This window comes from Paroedura picta, chromosome 12 (assembly GCF_049243985.1).
Source record: "Paroedura picta isolate Pp20150507F chromosome 12, Ppicta_v3.0, whole genome shotgun sequence".
Lineage (NCBI taxonomy): Eukaryota > Metazoa > Chordata > Lepidosauria > Squamata > Gekkonidae > Paroedura > Paroedura picta.
Window position 1 is genome coordinate 24756335 of NC_135380.1, and position 16129 is coordinate 24772463.

The 16129-nt window shown below is 46.0% G+C and overlaps 1 protein-coding gene across 2 annotated transcripts in view; it reads left to right on the forward strand.

Annotated features, from left to right (window-relative positions):
* The window catches only part of CDS2 (CDP-diacylglycerol synthase 2), a 32958-nt gene extending 17434 nt beyond the window's left edge, over positions 1-15524 (forward strand). For both annotated transcript variants that reach the window (XM_077304855.1, XM_077304856.1), the window contains exons 8-13: positions 3912-3999; positions 4695-4763; positions 5468-5620; positions 6535-6654; positions 7416-7519; positions 8801-15524. In XM_077304855.1, coding sequence (XP_077160970.1) covers positions 3912-3999; positions 4695-4763; positions 5468-5620; positions 6535-6654; positions 7416-7519; positions 8801-8930 — 664 coding nt within the window. In that variant the 3' untranslated portion in view covers positions 8931-15524. The remainder of the gene's footprint in view (positions 1-3911; positions 4000-4694; positions 4764-5467; positions 5621-6534; positions 6655-7415; positions 7520-8800) is intronic.
* Positions 15525-16129: the final 605 nt, after the last annotated feature.

Consider the following 16129-nt stretch of genomic DNA (forward strand, 5'->3'; position numbering starts at 1 on the left):
CACTAAAACCAATCGCTCTCCTTTGTTCAACAAAACTTGAGCATGTGAAACCTAAAGCTGAGCATTTGCTTCAGTTGGGTTTTTAATGACAAGGCAACATGCATTACCAATTCCTGTTCCATCTGCTTATCTTCAGCACGAACAATAGGTGCCGGTGTTAATGGAAATTCCTTCCCTAAGAATATGCCTTTAGATATGATAGGATCCAGGCTTTCAGAGTCTGGAATTAACTAGGGAGGGGTTTGTTTGTACTCCTTCTGTAACTTGTAAAGGAGTTGTAAACTATGAGCATAGGGGGGTGATGTAAAAAGGAACAAAAAACTGCAAGTCATTCAGAAAGCCAAATGACACATTGCATGTGTCACAGCATGTGATGCATCACAGCATGTGATGACTAAAACTCACAAGAACAAGCCCAGCCACATAGAGCTGTGTTTGCTGGGATAAGACAGATGTAAGTAGGAACCACCTGTTCTGTACCAGCATTCAGAACTCAGCCTTGCTGGGGAAAATTCCCCCAAATACATCCTTCCAATGCTTTGTCCTCATAGCCACCACAGTGCATGACATCGAGAGTTGTAAGGGGATACAGATCAGTGTCGGTACATATTAATTGGGGGGGGGGCAAACTGAGGCCCTCCAGATGTCCATGGACTACAATTCCCATGAGCCCCTACCAGCATTGGCTCATGGGACTTGTAGTCCATGGACATCTGGAGGGCCCCAGTCTGTCCATCCCTGGTCTTAATTTTTAATAACATGCCAGCACAAAATGCTAAGATAAAATAAAGAAATATTAATAAAATGTCAGGGTTGTACAACTTACAGTTGGATTACCTGTTCACATCGATATGATTTAAAGATTCAGATGACATTTGTTTCTATGAGGAATTGCTATCTTAAGAGTTCTGTGGTGGGTTTGCAAAATTGGCTTCTGGTGTGTCCTCACCCCACCCCCATTTTCATTTGTATACAAATTATTTTATCTTTTTGCAAATCAGACCAGTATTCTAATCCTTTAGGGAGGAGAGGGAGGATTTTCCACATACACTGGCAGAAAAACAGCCACTGGCTTTAGATTTTCTCAAGTTCAGTTCCTTTCTGCAGATACAATGGCATTGGTTTAAAATGTACACATCCCACCATCTATGATTGCTGAAGACATTTGTTAACTAAATACTTCGACATAATAGGGACTTGATCACATTATCAAACTATTTCTTGAAACAGTGCTTGAGTATTATCCTAGATAAACATCATGAGTTTAGTTCAGAACAAATATGTTCTTGAATCACATTCTCAATTCAAGCCTGAGTACCTATATTCTTGAGGCCATGAAAATAATGAAAAGAAATCCATGCTTTGCAGCCATAGTTTAAAAGTTTTTATAGCCAGAGATCTTAACAGAGTTCAGTGGTGGTTGCTCTTTTAAATAGACAGAGAGAATATGTTCAGTCCCTTTATAATGGAGAGAATGCATTTTGACTGGCAAATCTTTCTAATATTGGTTTCAAAATAAAATTCAGAAAATTATCCTGGGCACTGGCAGGGGTAGTCAAACTGCGGCCCTCCAGATGTCCATGGACTACAATTCCCATGAGCCCCCGCCAGCATTTGCTGGCGGGCGCTCATGGGAATTGTAGTCCATGGACATCTGGAGAGCCGCAGTTTGACTACCCCTGCAAGGAATTAAATGTCTTTGGTTACCCTGGACAAGAGCAAGTGGGAGCACAGCCCTGTTGATTCTCTTATACCTGCCTGGCTTTGGACAGTAGTGGTTTGGCTCGGTCAGATGGTGCAGAACTGCAGAGGTCCCCTGAGTAAGTAATTTCTACTTGCTCATCGGAATAAACTGGAGAAACAAAGAGTTGAGTGTCAGCTGGATATCAATACCACCGTGAGGAGTGATCCAAACCCCCAGGGACTTCTAAGGCTTTCCCAACAGCAAGGGGGCAAGAGAGAACGAGTACCAGAGTTTGATCACTATGGCCTGTTGTCATTTTCTTGAATTGTCTTCTAGTTACCTTTTGGGTCCAGCATTCTCCCCAATTTTATCTTTGCAAGAACACTGTTACATAGGTTAGACTAAGATTGTGTGACCAACCCAAGGTCACGCAGCAAGTTTCCATGGCAGAGGGGTTTTGAACTTGGGTTTTCTAGCTCATAGCCCATCACTCTAACCACTGCACTGTATGAGTGCTCATCCAAACTAGTGCTTGCATGAATGAGCTTACAGGCCCACATACTGAATATCTGTCAGCCTGTTCTAGATGGGATCCCACTGCTGAAGAAGCAGCTTGAGATACTCTTTAAGTTTGTCCTTACAGATGGAAGCATTTATTCTCTCAGTGGCTCCATACTTTGCCCAGTTTTAATTGGTATCTCAGCTGCAGACTTGATAAATACGTTCTGACTACAGTGCTGGTTATTAACAATTTCAGATCACACTTTTTAAAGAGGCCCTTCCTGACACATAAGCCTGCCTAGCAGTTAAGATCATCTGCAGAGGCCCTTGTCTGTGCACCTTTTTTGCATTGGCACTTATTTGATGGACCTTTTCTTTTCAGACAGGACTTTTATGGCTTGTAAAGGGGCAGGGCACACCAGGACTCTTGTCACTGTAAGCCTAACCCACCTTGCAGTCTGCACCATAGGGTTAGCTGCTGCAGCCTGTACATAGCAGCATTCCCTGAGCTGTAGTTTCTATCATGGTTTGAGCCCTGACCTGGAGAGGGCAGGCAAGCCCGATCTTGTCAGATCTCAGAAGCTAAGACGGTTGACCCTGGCTATGATTTGGATGGGAGACCTCCAAGGGACATTAGGGTCATGACATGGAGGCAGGCAATTGCAAACCACCTCCGAATCTCTTGCCTGACTGCCCAGACAGTCCTCGGATCTCCTGGCTCCACCATGCACACCATACAGTAAAGAACCTCATGGTTTGAGATCAACTGACTGGGATCCAGCACTTTCCAAGTGGCCAATCAGAAAGGCCTCAGGCCCTATACTGTCTGTCCTTGCAGGACAACTTGTAATCTAGTAAGGACTTTTCCTACACTGAGGTTGGCTGTCCTCTTGCCTTCCTTTGCCGAAATGAGCCTGCCCTCTTGGGACTTGATCCTTGTCTGCCTTGGATGATGGTTCTTGGCTCTTGTTCTTTGCACTGCTCTCTCAGGATCCACGAGCATTGGTCTGATCTTGGCTGTGCTTCTTGCCTGTGGTCCTTGCACATTTAATTGCTTACTTGGACTCCTGACCCCCACCTCTGGCCTGGTTCCTTGAACAGTCCTCACACTGGGGTGCTTTGGCGGTTGCTATTTTCACGGCTGTTTTCATTTATGCTAGCACTGGAGCGGGGTGGGTGGGTGGTAATGGGTTAGCTTGTCATTCTTAACTTATATATTCAGTGTTAATTCTCTTAATCACTGTTTTGCAAGCCACTTTGCACTGTTAGAGATAAGAATATATTTGTGGGATATAAATATTTTAATTCACAAGGGGAGGGCCTTCGGGATCTTGGATGCCAGCCAAAGTGGAGTCTCCTCCATGTACATTCAGTTGCATTAGTAGCTGATCGAAGGATAGGTTCTCCAAGCTCCCTTTAAATCAGGGGTAGTCAAACTGCGGCCCTCCAGATGTCCATGGACTACAATTCCCAGGAGCCCCCTGCCAGCAAACGCTGGCAGGGGGCTCCTGGGAATTGTAGTCCATGGACATCTGGAGGGCTGCAGTTTGACTACCCCTGCTTTAAATGTTCAGTGACTCCTGAACTCTGGTAAGCCGATCTCTGAAGTAGTTTTCAACAATGACTGCTGCACGAAGAGGGACTGCAAAATACGAACTCGTGTTTTTTTTAAATCCGGACGACTGCTTTGAATAGCTTCCTTGTCTCTCTTCCTGTTGCTTTCCAGGTTCATCGTCCCAATTTCGTGTGTCATCTGCAATGACATCATGGCCTACATGTTTGGGTTCTTCTTTGGCCGCACTCCGCTGATTAAGGTTCGTTGAGATACGGAGGTTTTAAAAGACAAGTCGTACATATTGTCAGCAACCAGACTTTGGCATTAAGGGAAGCTGCTGAAACCCTTTCAGTGTTCTCTTAATGGAAGCTGACCTTAGCAAAGCACCCCGGCAGATGGTATAAGTGTGTTATATGGTGCTTATTTTATCTGTGTTTGCTAATGTAGTGATTCCTACTTAGACCTTCCAGTTACCTACCCAGGGCAGGGAATTACCAGCCCCAATTTCTCAGAAATATGGGGAATAGGAGAACAAAATGGCCTCTACCTACTGACTCTCTAGGACAGGGGTAGTCAAACTGCGGCCCTCCAGATGTCCATGGACTACAATTCCCAGGAGCCCCTGCCAGCGAATGCTGGCAGGGGCTTCTGGGAATTGTAGTCCATGGACATCTGGAGGGCCGCAGTTTGACTACCCCTGCCCTAGGAGTTACACGAGTCTCCATTGTGAAGACCATAGAGACTAGGGGAGGCAGCCTAGAGTGTCACCCAGGAGTAACACCACATCCTTCCCAAACTCCAGGCACCACCCCCAGAATCTTCCAGCATTTGCTGAAGCAATGTTGTGAACCGTAATTTTTGCCATATCTTATAGTTCCATGAAACCTATAACAGCCTGTCTACTTTAATCTGCAGTCTTCTTTTAACCATTCTTACCTGTGATTTTACCTGCAGCTCTCCCCAAAAAAGACCTGGGAAGGTTTTATTGGAGGGTTCTTTGCCACCGTTATCTTTGGCCTGCTCGTAAGTGTTTAACTGATTTTTCTGCAAGACCTGACAGGGAGGGTGGATATCAACATACATACCCTTCCTTGCATACCCTGGGAATTGCTAATTGCCACTGTGGGATGGTAGGTAAATTTCCTCCAGGCCAGACTGGATTCTGGAGATTTTTGGTGGGGGAGACCACTTGGGCATGAAATTGTGATGACTGTGGGTGGGCAGGTAGTTGTGAGTCTTGCCTTGTGCAGCGGGTTGGACTAGATGACCCTAGAGGATCCTTCCAACTCTATGATTCTATAATCTTGGCTGGTGAGCTAAGGGCAGGGGCAGGTGTGAGGTGCCATTAACCGTGGCAATATGGGAGGTGTTCCCTGTCTGACAGACCTGCTGTCTAACAGAAAAACCTTTTGTGCAAGACCCGCCAAAATGAATCAGAACTGAGAAAGACAGTGGTGAGTTGATGCTGTGAACCCAGTTTGTAAGTGCAAGGAAAGAGCTGGAAAATGGAAAACTGGAATGCATGCACTAAATGTACAACAGCACTCTTCAAGCTAGAGGGATAAAGGAAGAACAACCATTGCAGTATAGATGCAACCTTCAGAAATAAAGAGATCCCCCCCCCCAAAAAAAAAGCTGTCTGATGGGTCAATTTCGATGTATACATATAGAAATTCCTTGGAAAGAGTTAACCTTTATCTCTCTCCTACTTCTCTTCCTAAACCAAGCTGTCATACGTGATGTCCGCCTACAGATGCTTTGTGTGCCCTGTGGAGTTCAACAACGACACCAACAGCTTCACTGTCGACTGTGAACCTTCCGAGCTGTTCCAGTTGCAAAAGTACAACATCCCATCAGTGCTGCAGTCTGTCATCGGCTGGGTAGGCACCCCAATCCTGGCTTTGTGGTTTGGATAACCTCAGTTTATGAAAGCAGATGACCATGATAAGTGAATAACTGAATGCCTGCCCCCATGCTACGATCTTGATATTCCTTGGAGGTCATCTTTCCAAGTGCTAGCCAGGGCCAACCCCGCTTAGCTTCTGAGGTGTGACAGCAGTGGGCTTCGTGTAGAATCAAGCCCCAGGAGAATTGTAATAAGAACTAAGAATCTTTCCTAACTGCAGTCTGACCCTACCTATTTAGAATGCTTGGAAGTGTTCAGAATGCAAAGGAAATCATTTGTGACATTTGAGTCCACGCGGAAACCTTCCTTTCTAATGGGAACTGTGACGCCTGCTATCTGGTTTTGATTTTTCGGCTCGTGGGGGAGAGGGAAAACATTTGCATGATGGAGTTGTTGGGAGCAGGACTGGCGTTTTTAGCTGCGTTTCCTCTTTCCATCTGTCACTTAATCCTCTCAGTGGTTTGGGAATCCAGATCCCTTCCCCTCCACTTGAAGAGCTCAGGAAAGGGCAGAACAACTCCGACACGGGCCTGTACCTACTGTCCAAGTGAGAAAATAGTTGTGGGTTGAACCAACATGCCTTCTTTAACTTGCATGAAAGTTGGGAGGCCAGCTTCCTCTGACCACTGCAATTCTGGAGAATTTAATCCTGATTGCTGTGGAGCGGGGGGGGGGGGGACTTAAAATATGAAACAATACCACCAACACAAGGGAATCCCAACAGTGGGGGGTTGTTGTTTTTTAAATATACACTCCATCTCAGAACCACTTTTATTTCTGTGCACTGTGGCAGAATTTATTACTGCTGACATTTCCCTGCTTTTTTGTCCCCTGAAGTGATATGCTTGTTGTTGAAATGGCTGATCTTTGTCTTTCCCCTTTCTCCAGAAAACTGTCCGGATGTATCCCTTCCAGATACACAGCATTGCACTCTCCACCTTTGCTTCCCTGATCGGTCCCTTTGGAGGATTTTTTGCCAGTGGATTTAAAAGAGCCTTCAAAATCAAGGTAAAGGGGAAATTCTGTGCCAGATAATTCAGCCCCTTTTGTTCTAACCAAGCCTGATGCAGTTTCACCTCTTGAAATAGGCAACATGGAGTGTGTGTGCGTGTGTGTTTTTAAATTTCCACGTGTTCTAAGTCAGGGGTAGTCAACCTGTGGTCCTCCAGATGTACATGGACTACAATTCCCATGAGCCCCTGCCAGCATTTGCTGGCAGGGGCTCATGGGAATTGTAGTCCATTGACATCTGGAGGACCACAGGTTGACAACCTCTCTTCTAAGTAATCGGTAATCAGAAGAGCTTAATGTACAGTTGGCTTAAGTCTAGCCCCAGCATCTCCTAAGGTGCGGGAAAGGTAACAAAACATTAGATCCATAAAGCACCAGAAACAAGTAAACCCTGCCCAGTATCCCTGCTTTTCCACTAGTATATGGTCCAACCGAAGGGGAAGAGGTTTGTTGATGGGTCTTCCTTCTGTTTGCTCTACCTGGTGCAGATATGGTAGAGCCCAGGTCAGAAATCCACTAGCGTTTTAACTGCAGAAGTTGTGCTGAATCCTACAGAAGGAAGAGCCGATAGCTCTTCAACCAAGCAGAGAGAGATTGAAACTGGAATGTGAAGGGTCTACAGGTGGATTTTGAACAGTCAATAAATGTCTGCCTGCCAGGCTTTCCTTATACAATGTGCAAATGAATGTCGTTTCCGCAAAAATAATAATAATAATCTCACTAAAGTGGTAATGCTTTTTGTTTTTTTAATTGCACAGGATTTTGCCAACACGATCCCAGGGCATGGCGGCATAATGGACCGGTTCGACTGCCAATACCTGATGGCCACTTTTGTAAATGTGTATATTGCAAGTTTTATCAGGTGAAGTATTGTTTAATTATTTACTTCTTTGTAGATGCCTTTGCTGTTTTCCTTTTGTGCTATCAACAATAAAAAAACATTAAAATCCATTCACTTTCAATGCTGCTATAAAACTCAAGTGAAATTTGAAATCAGGCCTGAAACAGAACAACAGGAAAGGCGGGGCGGGAGAGGGGGGGGGAGAAATGCACTGGATTGACTCCAATTGAAGAGGGAATTTTGTAATCATGGTGCGTGTCAGGAACCCAAAAGTTGAGCTGCAACAACAAAATCTTTACAAATCTTTATTAAACTGCACTGATACAATATATTAAAAACCTAGTAAAAACAACACATATCTAACTGAATTCTGTCTTGTGCAGTTGTTTTTACTATGCTTTCAGGGGTAGTCAAACTGCGGCCCTCCAGATGTCCATGGACTACAATTCCCATGAGCCTCTGCCAGCATTTTCTGGCAGGGGGTCATGGGAATTGTGGTCCATGGACATCTGGAGGGCCGCAGTTTGACTACCCCATAAATATATTGAATCAGTGCACTTTGTTTAATAAAGATTTGTAAAGATTTTTAAAATATTGTTGTTGCAGCTCAACCTTTGGGTTCCTGACTTTCTGTTCAGGTTGGGTTTCAGTTTCCTTTTTTGGTTTTGCATTGTGCATCAGAAGTTGAGTTCTGGAAGTGGTGGACAGAGGAGAAATGGGAGCTGGCATATTAAGAGTTCTTTCCTCAAGAAGAATCTGCCTGAGACAGTAGGGGGATGGTTCGAAGGACCAGGTCAGATGCTACAGTCCTGTGTGTCTGTTCATTGTCATCCAGTTGCAGTCAACTCATGGCAGCCCCATAGGGTTTCCAAGACAAGAGATGGACAGGGGTGGTTTGCCATTGCCTGCCTCTGCACAGTGACCCTGGACTTCTTTGGTGGTCCCCCGTCTAAGTGCTAACCAGGGCTGACCCTATTTAGCTGATGTGATCAGGCTAGCATAGACCAGGGGTAGTCAACCTGTGGTCCTCCAGATGTTCATGGACTACAATTCCCATGAACCCCTGCCAGCGTTTGCTGGCAGGGGTTCATGGGAATTGTAGTCCATGAACATTTGGAGGACCACAGGTTGACTACCCCTGGCATAGACCATCCAAGTCAAGGCAACACAGTTTAGCCAGGCAATTAACTCAAGTCGCAGCATGAAATTGAGTCTGGGTTGGCTCCAGAACTGAGAGCCTGCCCTGCCCAGGTTTTGCCACTGGAAATGTGATCCAAATGCCTGTTTTTCCTCACTTCTTAGGGGTCCTAATCCAAGCAAACTGATCCAGCAGTTCCTGACTCTGCGGCCAGATCAGCAGCTGCACATCTTCAACACGTTAAAGGCACACCTGGTGGACAAGGGCATGTTGGCTGGTTCCAAAGACGCATAGGCAGCTGTGCCATCAGGATGTGACTGAAAGTGGGCAAGTTTCCCCCACCCAAGGAAATCCCCCCTCGGTTTGCCTGATTAAGGACAAAAACCAGGCCTCCCATCTCTCCTTTGCTTTCTTTGGTTTCATATAAAAGGTTTGCATTTCTGTAACTTTTTAAAAAATTCTATTTATACGGCTATGGTTTCAAACAAACGTATTGAAACTTTTAGCTGAGAAGGAGCTAGGGCGTCGAAAGAGAAACCTGACTGTCTTCTGGAAGGTATCTGCATAGCCCCTTCGATTTGCAGGGTTGTCTTTTTTTCTTGTTTTAACTTTCCAAACATGTGAACTGAAAATTGAATGAGGCTGTCATTCCCCCCACCCCCACCCCGGCCCTTTGGGGCTGGGTGGAATGGCAATGGGGAAAGAAGCAGAGCAAGCAAGGGGGGAGGCGTGCTGAGTGGCATCTCTGCAATGCAGATAGATGAGCCAGCGTCCTACATACGCATTTCACATATCCTGGGGAAAATCCAGCACATGCTGCAGTTGACCCAGAGGTCTCATGAGGGCTTTAGGAGCCTTGACTACTGTCTAGCTTGACATGGTGAGCATTTCTTTCCCTTTGCATCCTTGAGGGTATCGCACTGTGTCCATCGATCCTCTGTGGCACGCAGTCCTGATGGTGATGGTTCCCACCCCCAGTTGCATGAACGGGCTTCATTCCAGACATGGATGCGGCTCGGCATCTTGGAAGGCTGGTAGGGAGCGAACAGAGCTGTACTCGTAGCAAGAGCCGCTGGGCCCATTGCCATGATTCTGCAGCCAGGCCCCAGTCGGATGGGAGAGCGGCTCCCTGCTTGTGACCCAACGGCAGGAACGCACAGGCCTTCCCCGCTGTCACCGTGCCCCTGCTCTGTTTCTTGCAGCAGTGAAACTTCGTTGGCGCCAAGGAGTTGAAACCCAGTTGCTGTAGGGCTGTTTTGTTTTTTTTTAATCCTCCAGATTGGAGAGAGAATTAGCAGCTCTTTAACTTTTCTGAATCCAGAGTGAGCGAATTGTTCTGGATGGCAGCTGAAATAAAACCAAAATGAGTATTTTCTTCGGGGCAGGGAGAAGCGTTAGTTTTTGATTCAGAAATCCTACTCAGTCATTTTAAAAGGCTCTCTTCCTTATAGTAGAATTGGGAAAGGGGTACGGAGTATAAAATTATATAAATACTGAAGCAAGCATGAATCTAGGAAAAAGAAACTAGTTGTCAGCCCAGCCCACACAGGTTGTCATGCATGACTGTCAACATTGAGTCACTTGCATCGCATCCTCTGGCTCTGGGGTTCTGTTTGCCCCCGCTCCACACTGGATTACAAGCTGTCTAAAGGGTGGTTGAAACGTTATGCCAGCGAGATTGAAAGAACATCCATGGGACATTGCATTCGCACTGGCATGCCACATAGTTGCTTGGCATAGTTAACAGCCCCGTTTAAGTGAGTCACTGCACATACATGAGTGAGTTGTTCTACCTCTGCTGGCAACATGTTTAAATCAGGTCTTTGTAAGATAGAATAAGGATACCTTGGATTGACTGTCATGGAATGGAACCTCCACCTCCAAGGTCTGCCTCCAGTGCCAGCCTTGACTGTGACTGCGATGGTGGTTTTGGGCTCAGCGAAAATAGTTGAAGACGGGAGACCGCCGTGCCAGGTTGTGTCACGTTCTCCAGATGTGGGTGGGTGGATGTGCACAGCAAAGACTTAACCCAAGTAGGCCCAATGGCCAGAAGGCAGCCTTTCACCGGAGGAGTGTGTGTGATGCTGTCAGTGCACAGTTGGGTATAGTTATTCTTCCTGTGTGCACCTTCAGCGCTTTGCCTGTTCCAGCTTGTTCTGTCTCCTCTTCCCTTTTTCCCTCACTGGACAAGGGTGGGGAAATCCACTTGGGGAAGGGGGGATTTTCAGGGTGGAGCAGGCAGACAATGAGTTGATCCACTCCCTTCCTCACTCTTGTATTCTCGATCTCCTCCAAAAGATGGCGGTGACATCACAGGCAGTTGTATCGCTTGGGTGTTGTGCACACACACACAATCACTTTCCCTGTGTGTCCCGTCTGGTCATGTTTGCTGCAATGGTGACTTAGCAAGCATCAGGCACTCACATTGGGGTAACTTCCCAGCTTGACTTGGAAACAGCTGGAGCATTCTGAGTTGTTGCTCTCCCTTTCTGCAAGTCTGAGCAAACATGACCTTGCGACTTGAATTTAGCCACAGTGCAAAAGCAGTGAGCTGTGGACCCAGTACATTGCATATCTGATTTCAGGCAGGGAGTAATTCTAAAGAGTGATTCAACCTAGCAAGCAACGTTCAGGATCAAACTGTGCTGGTTTTCCTCCTCGTCTCTATGCTGCTTTGCCTTCTGTATATTGTGCTCGCTTTGAGGAACACATGGGTTTGTTTTAGAAGTATCCATTTCTGAACCCTTATTTTTGAATATCCAGCTCTCTCTGAACGTGCCGTTTTTAAAAGGTGTGACGTCTGAAATTTCAAACAAGATTTAAACTGCGAGTTTGTTCTGCATTGTATGTAGACCTCGTGTATCTGCAGCAGCCAGGAACATACATAAAGGTGCCAAGTTTACACACTTATTCTTTTTGTACCCTCATTGATAGGTCTAACAGCAAGTTCCTGCAATCGGCATAATCTACAACACTTTTCTGGGTACCGTTTTGAGATTGCCAAGTGGAGCTTGCGTTTTCAAATGCTCCTTTATGAGCTAAAAACCATGCAGAAAAACAGGGCATTGGGAAGAGGGGTCTGTCCTAAACTTTCCCCTAAATCCTTCCCCTTTTTTTCACTGTTTCTGTTAATTCATTGAAGAGCACCCAAAAACAGACCTTGTGGTCATAAGTGGCACACTTCAGGAAGAGCTTTGCTTTTTGATTTAGCCGGTTGCCTAAACCTGCTCTCAGACAAATTAGTGGTGGAGAATTTCCTCTCTGGATTGAGTGATGGAGAAAAGGAACCAAAGTCTCTCTTCCAGTCCAGATGACACACCTGGCATTTTGCTTTATGCTCCGCAGGCTTTATCACGGAATTTTAATACAATTAACGTTTACAACCCATGGAGGTCTCTTGTGATGGTTGCTTCCACATTCCACCTGCTGTATGCCACAGTCTGCAGTGATTGTCCTGAGGGCCCCCTCCCCCACCCTGTCCAGGAGCCACAAGAACCAAAGTGGGCCATTGGGGCCCAGTAATCAAGGACTTTTGTTCAAAGACCAAACGACACGGAGATGTTGAGGCCGATGGGGGCGATCTGTGGTTGGAATGTCTTGTTGGCTAATAGGGAAGACTCCATTGGAGGCATTCTCCTTGCAAATTCTTGGGAGTCGCAACTACTGGGGGGAAATTAAAGTAGTGGTTAAGTGAAGCTTCTGCTTCTCAGTGACAGAGACCAAAATTGTTCGGACACTTTAAACTGGCCCTCGGCTAGAAGCTGTTTTGTAATCCAGAAATAAGTAGGTGGTATTTGTGGACCCTGGAATGAATTAAATGGCCCTGGAAGCTAGTGAATTGCTTCCAAAGAGGCATGTTGACAGCAGTGACCCTGTCTCAGCAGAGTGTTTTGGCACCACAGTTACTTGCCAGTGGTCTCTGGACACTGTATTGTGCAGAGCTCAGGAAGGGCCGGTTCAAGGGGGCGTTTGCTTCTAACAAGCTTCTGTCCAATGCAATAGGATTGATTTTGGGGATGGGGTTGGTTCCTGATCGAGCGTAGCCTTTTGAGCGGCAGTCACAGCCGAACTAGTAGGATTTGTTCCGTAGAGTTGTTAACCAGGGGAGAAGCGAGGCCCACCATGCCAAGGTGCTGCCACATGTGGGAGGCAAGAATGACTGCTGCATGCATTTTGCTAGCTCTTGAAAGAAAGCTTAGGAAATTCAAAGGTAGCAATAGCCGGAGAAACAACACAGCCCCACTCTTGAGGCTGCTTCATGCACTACTTGTGGGACTTTGATGGCCCTGTACATGATCACATTGAGTGGTTGGTCAGCTAACAGTTCAGGCTCTGCCTGTGAGGCTACTATGTTGGTGAAATGGTAGTTGCTGTCGGGGCATACTGCCTGATAGCTGTACCATTTTACTGCAGTTCAGTTTTTCAGCTGTTTTGGTTATGCCTTTCAGAGCTTGGATGCTAACCTGCCTGTGCAATGCATGCATCTGTCTGCATGAAATGTACACAAAGGTAATATGAATTACAGGGCAGAGTTGGGAACTGCTGTCTAGATTCTGGAACTCTGAAGTTTATGGATCTTTCAGAGAGTCAGTAAAGCGGATTGTTCACAGCAAAGACACAGGAGAGAGCCTTTATAGAGTCCTTTCAAGGTCACCACATCTGAATGCACAGCCAGCCCTGCTTGTTCGTGTAGTCAGTTTTGATGCCAAAACATTAAAAGGTGGCATTTAAAAGTTTGATCCCTTTAAAAGCAAACAGCATTTTAGTTCCTGCTTCGTGCCACTTCTAAGAGGAGTGGGTGATCAGGCAACACCTTTGGAAGAGGGTTGGTTTCATCTAAGTTTGGAAGGTGTTTCATACTGCAGTGCCAACTGTAGCCACTGGAGGGGAGTAACGGTTTCTCAGAAGTCTGCTCAAGAGAGGACAATGTCTTTCCTGTCCAAATGAGGAAAGGTGTGGTTCTCACTGATGTTCGTGTGCAAACTCTCTTGGCTCAGTGAGCTGGCAAAAGACTTCTCCTGGTCAGAAAGCAGCTGCATTTGCTGGTAAATACCTTCAGATGGCTGGGATTTGTGTGAATTATTCCCCATCAATTATTGAGGAGGGGCTAATACTGGTATTCAAGCTTTAGGACTAGATCACCCCTCCCTGACCAGACATGTCTAATTTCATGAGCAGACTGGTCCTTATCCTTGCCTCAGGAAGCCCCTTAGAGCTATACTGCCAGCCTGGGAGGAAGACTAGATGTGTGGGAGATCACTGGTCTCCCTCAGTCAGGAAGACAAATGCCAGCTGTGCAAGTTTAGACTCCTCATCTTTCATCTTTGCAGCATTTGGGTAACTGGACCTACCTGTGTTGCAATATTAAAGGTATCTTTGTTTTCATTTTTTTTAATGAACTACAACAGGACCGGGAACCTGGTTTCAGTGTGCAAAACTGCAGGTTCTGAAAGGGTTTAATCCCCCCAGCTCCTATTCCTGCTGAACCCCAATACAATTTGTGGCCCTAACAGTTGTAATTAAAGTTTAGAAGATGCTGAAAAGACCTTGTTGGGCTCTCCCAGTCTCCCATCTCTTTGGCCTCTGAGCTGTCTGGTTTCTAGGCATCTACCCAGTGCTAGCTTAGTCAGCAACAGAAGAATTGGCACAGTGGGCAGAACTCACCTTACAGAGTTAGGCCTGGGCTCTGGACTATCTAAGAGAGACCTTCCATTGTCAGTGGGGTGGGGGGGAGGGGAGAAGAGACATGCCATTCTCCTTGGAGTATTTCATATTTCTTTAATTCAATCCAAACATATTTTTTCAAGCCCAGTTAGGGTTAAAACAAGTACAAGGGAGCGATGGACTGGGCTGTCTTAAGGCTAGGCTGCAGGGGTAGTCAAACTGCGGCCCTCCAGATGCCCATGGACTACGATTCCCATGAGCCCCTGCCAGCGAATGCTGGCAGGGGCTCATGGGGATTGTAGTCCATGGGCATCTGGAGGGCCGCAGTTTGACTACCCCTGCTACAAAGTGAACACATGAGGCCCAGCAGTGACATTATAGTAGGATTTGCAAAATTCACTGAGCGGAGTTGGGGGACATGGAAGAACCTGGGAAGTAGAATGTGGGTTGCAAATTCAAATTTATTCCTCCTCTACAGGTTCTGCAATACATTCATTGTGACTTGCTTCGTAGGTGAACGTGTGAGACTAAGATGATGGCATTTGGACAGTTTATGTAGTACTGAAAGGGGGGGGGAGGGTTGGTGTTTAGATCTAGTGCTCTGGAATCCTTGGCCCCTTTGTGGCAATGGAAGCAGCAGTCCCCAGAATGAACCTGACCTCAAAGGCCAAAATCTAGTTTGGACAGACTTCTACATTCCGTAACTGATGATAGACTTTCCGGTGACTCAAAGCAGTCTCCTGGCCATGCTTCGGACTTCCATTTTTGCCCCCCCCCCCATATCATGTTGGTAAGAGTCCCTTCCCCTCCCAGAACCTTCTGATACATTTGGAGGGTGATGTAGCTTTATAGAAACCCACATAGACTCAACATCTACAGCTGACAACGCTAGTTATTGGTCAGCATGTCTGTGTCCATAAGAGCTTGTGAAGCTTGTGATGCCTGCAGACCCCTTGGGCTCTATGCTTTGTGCTTCTGTGGCCCTCCCTCCCTTGGGTTACGACTCTCCAGATCAGATGTATTTATTCTATCCATACCACTTGCTTATTTCTCTGTGCACTGTCTTTTATGGGGGTGGGGTGGGGGGGTCAATGTCAATTTTGCGACACACATAGACTTGCTCTTTCTTTTTTTGACTGTCAGAATGTGAAATATTGTATAAAGGTATTTTACCCCTATTTATATACCGTATGTTATTGTTAAATAAAAATGTATCTAAATTAATTGCTTGTGTGTTGCGTTTCTTTAGGACTGGAACCTGAACTCCTATAGGGCTTGCAGCGTTGAAACCTCATTGGTCAAATGTTGGGGAGGTTCTGGGATTCAAACACAGTACTTCTGTTTCTCTCTGTCTCTGTGATGTGATTTTGTCTCATGAAACATCAGATGTCAAAAGGAGATGGAATATTTAGGCTCATCTGACTGAGCAGTCTTTAAGGGGCCATCAGACTTTATGGGTACAGTTATACAGCAAAGCTGTGTTGGTTTTCTATTGGAATGGCTGCTCAGAGCAATGGCTACGGGGGTGGGGGGGGAGTAATTAATCTGCATTGTAAAGATGCCATATAAAAGCAAAAGCAAATTGTGCTAAAAAAAACTGAAGTGGAAAACAAGGAAATTCAGAAAGCTGCTGTTAAAAAACAAACCAAAAACAAATATGCATTTAGCAGAGCAGGTGGAACATTGGGCTGATCCTGCATTGAGCAGGGGGTTGGACTAGATGGCCTGTATGTTGCAGACCGAAAGCACAAGACTGAAATAATGAACATTGTCGTACAGGAGGGGACCATTGCCTATGAAGTTCTATGTTTAAAGGCTAAGGAGTCTTT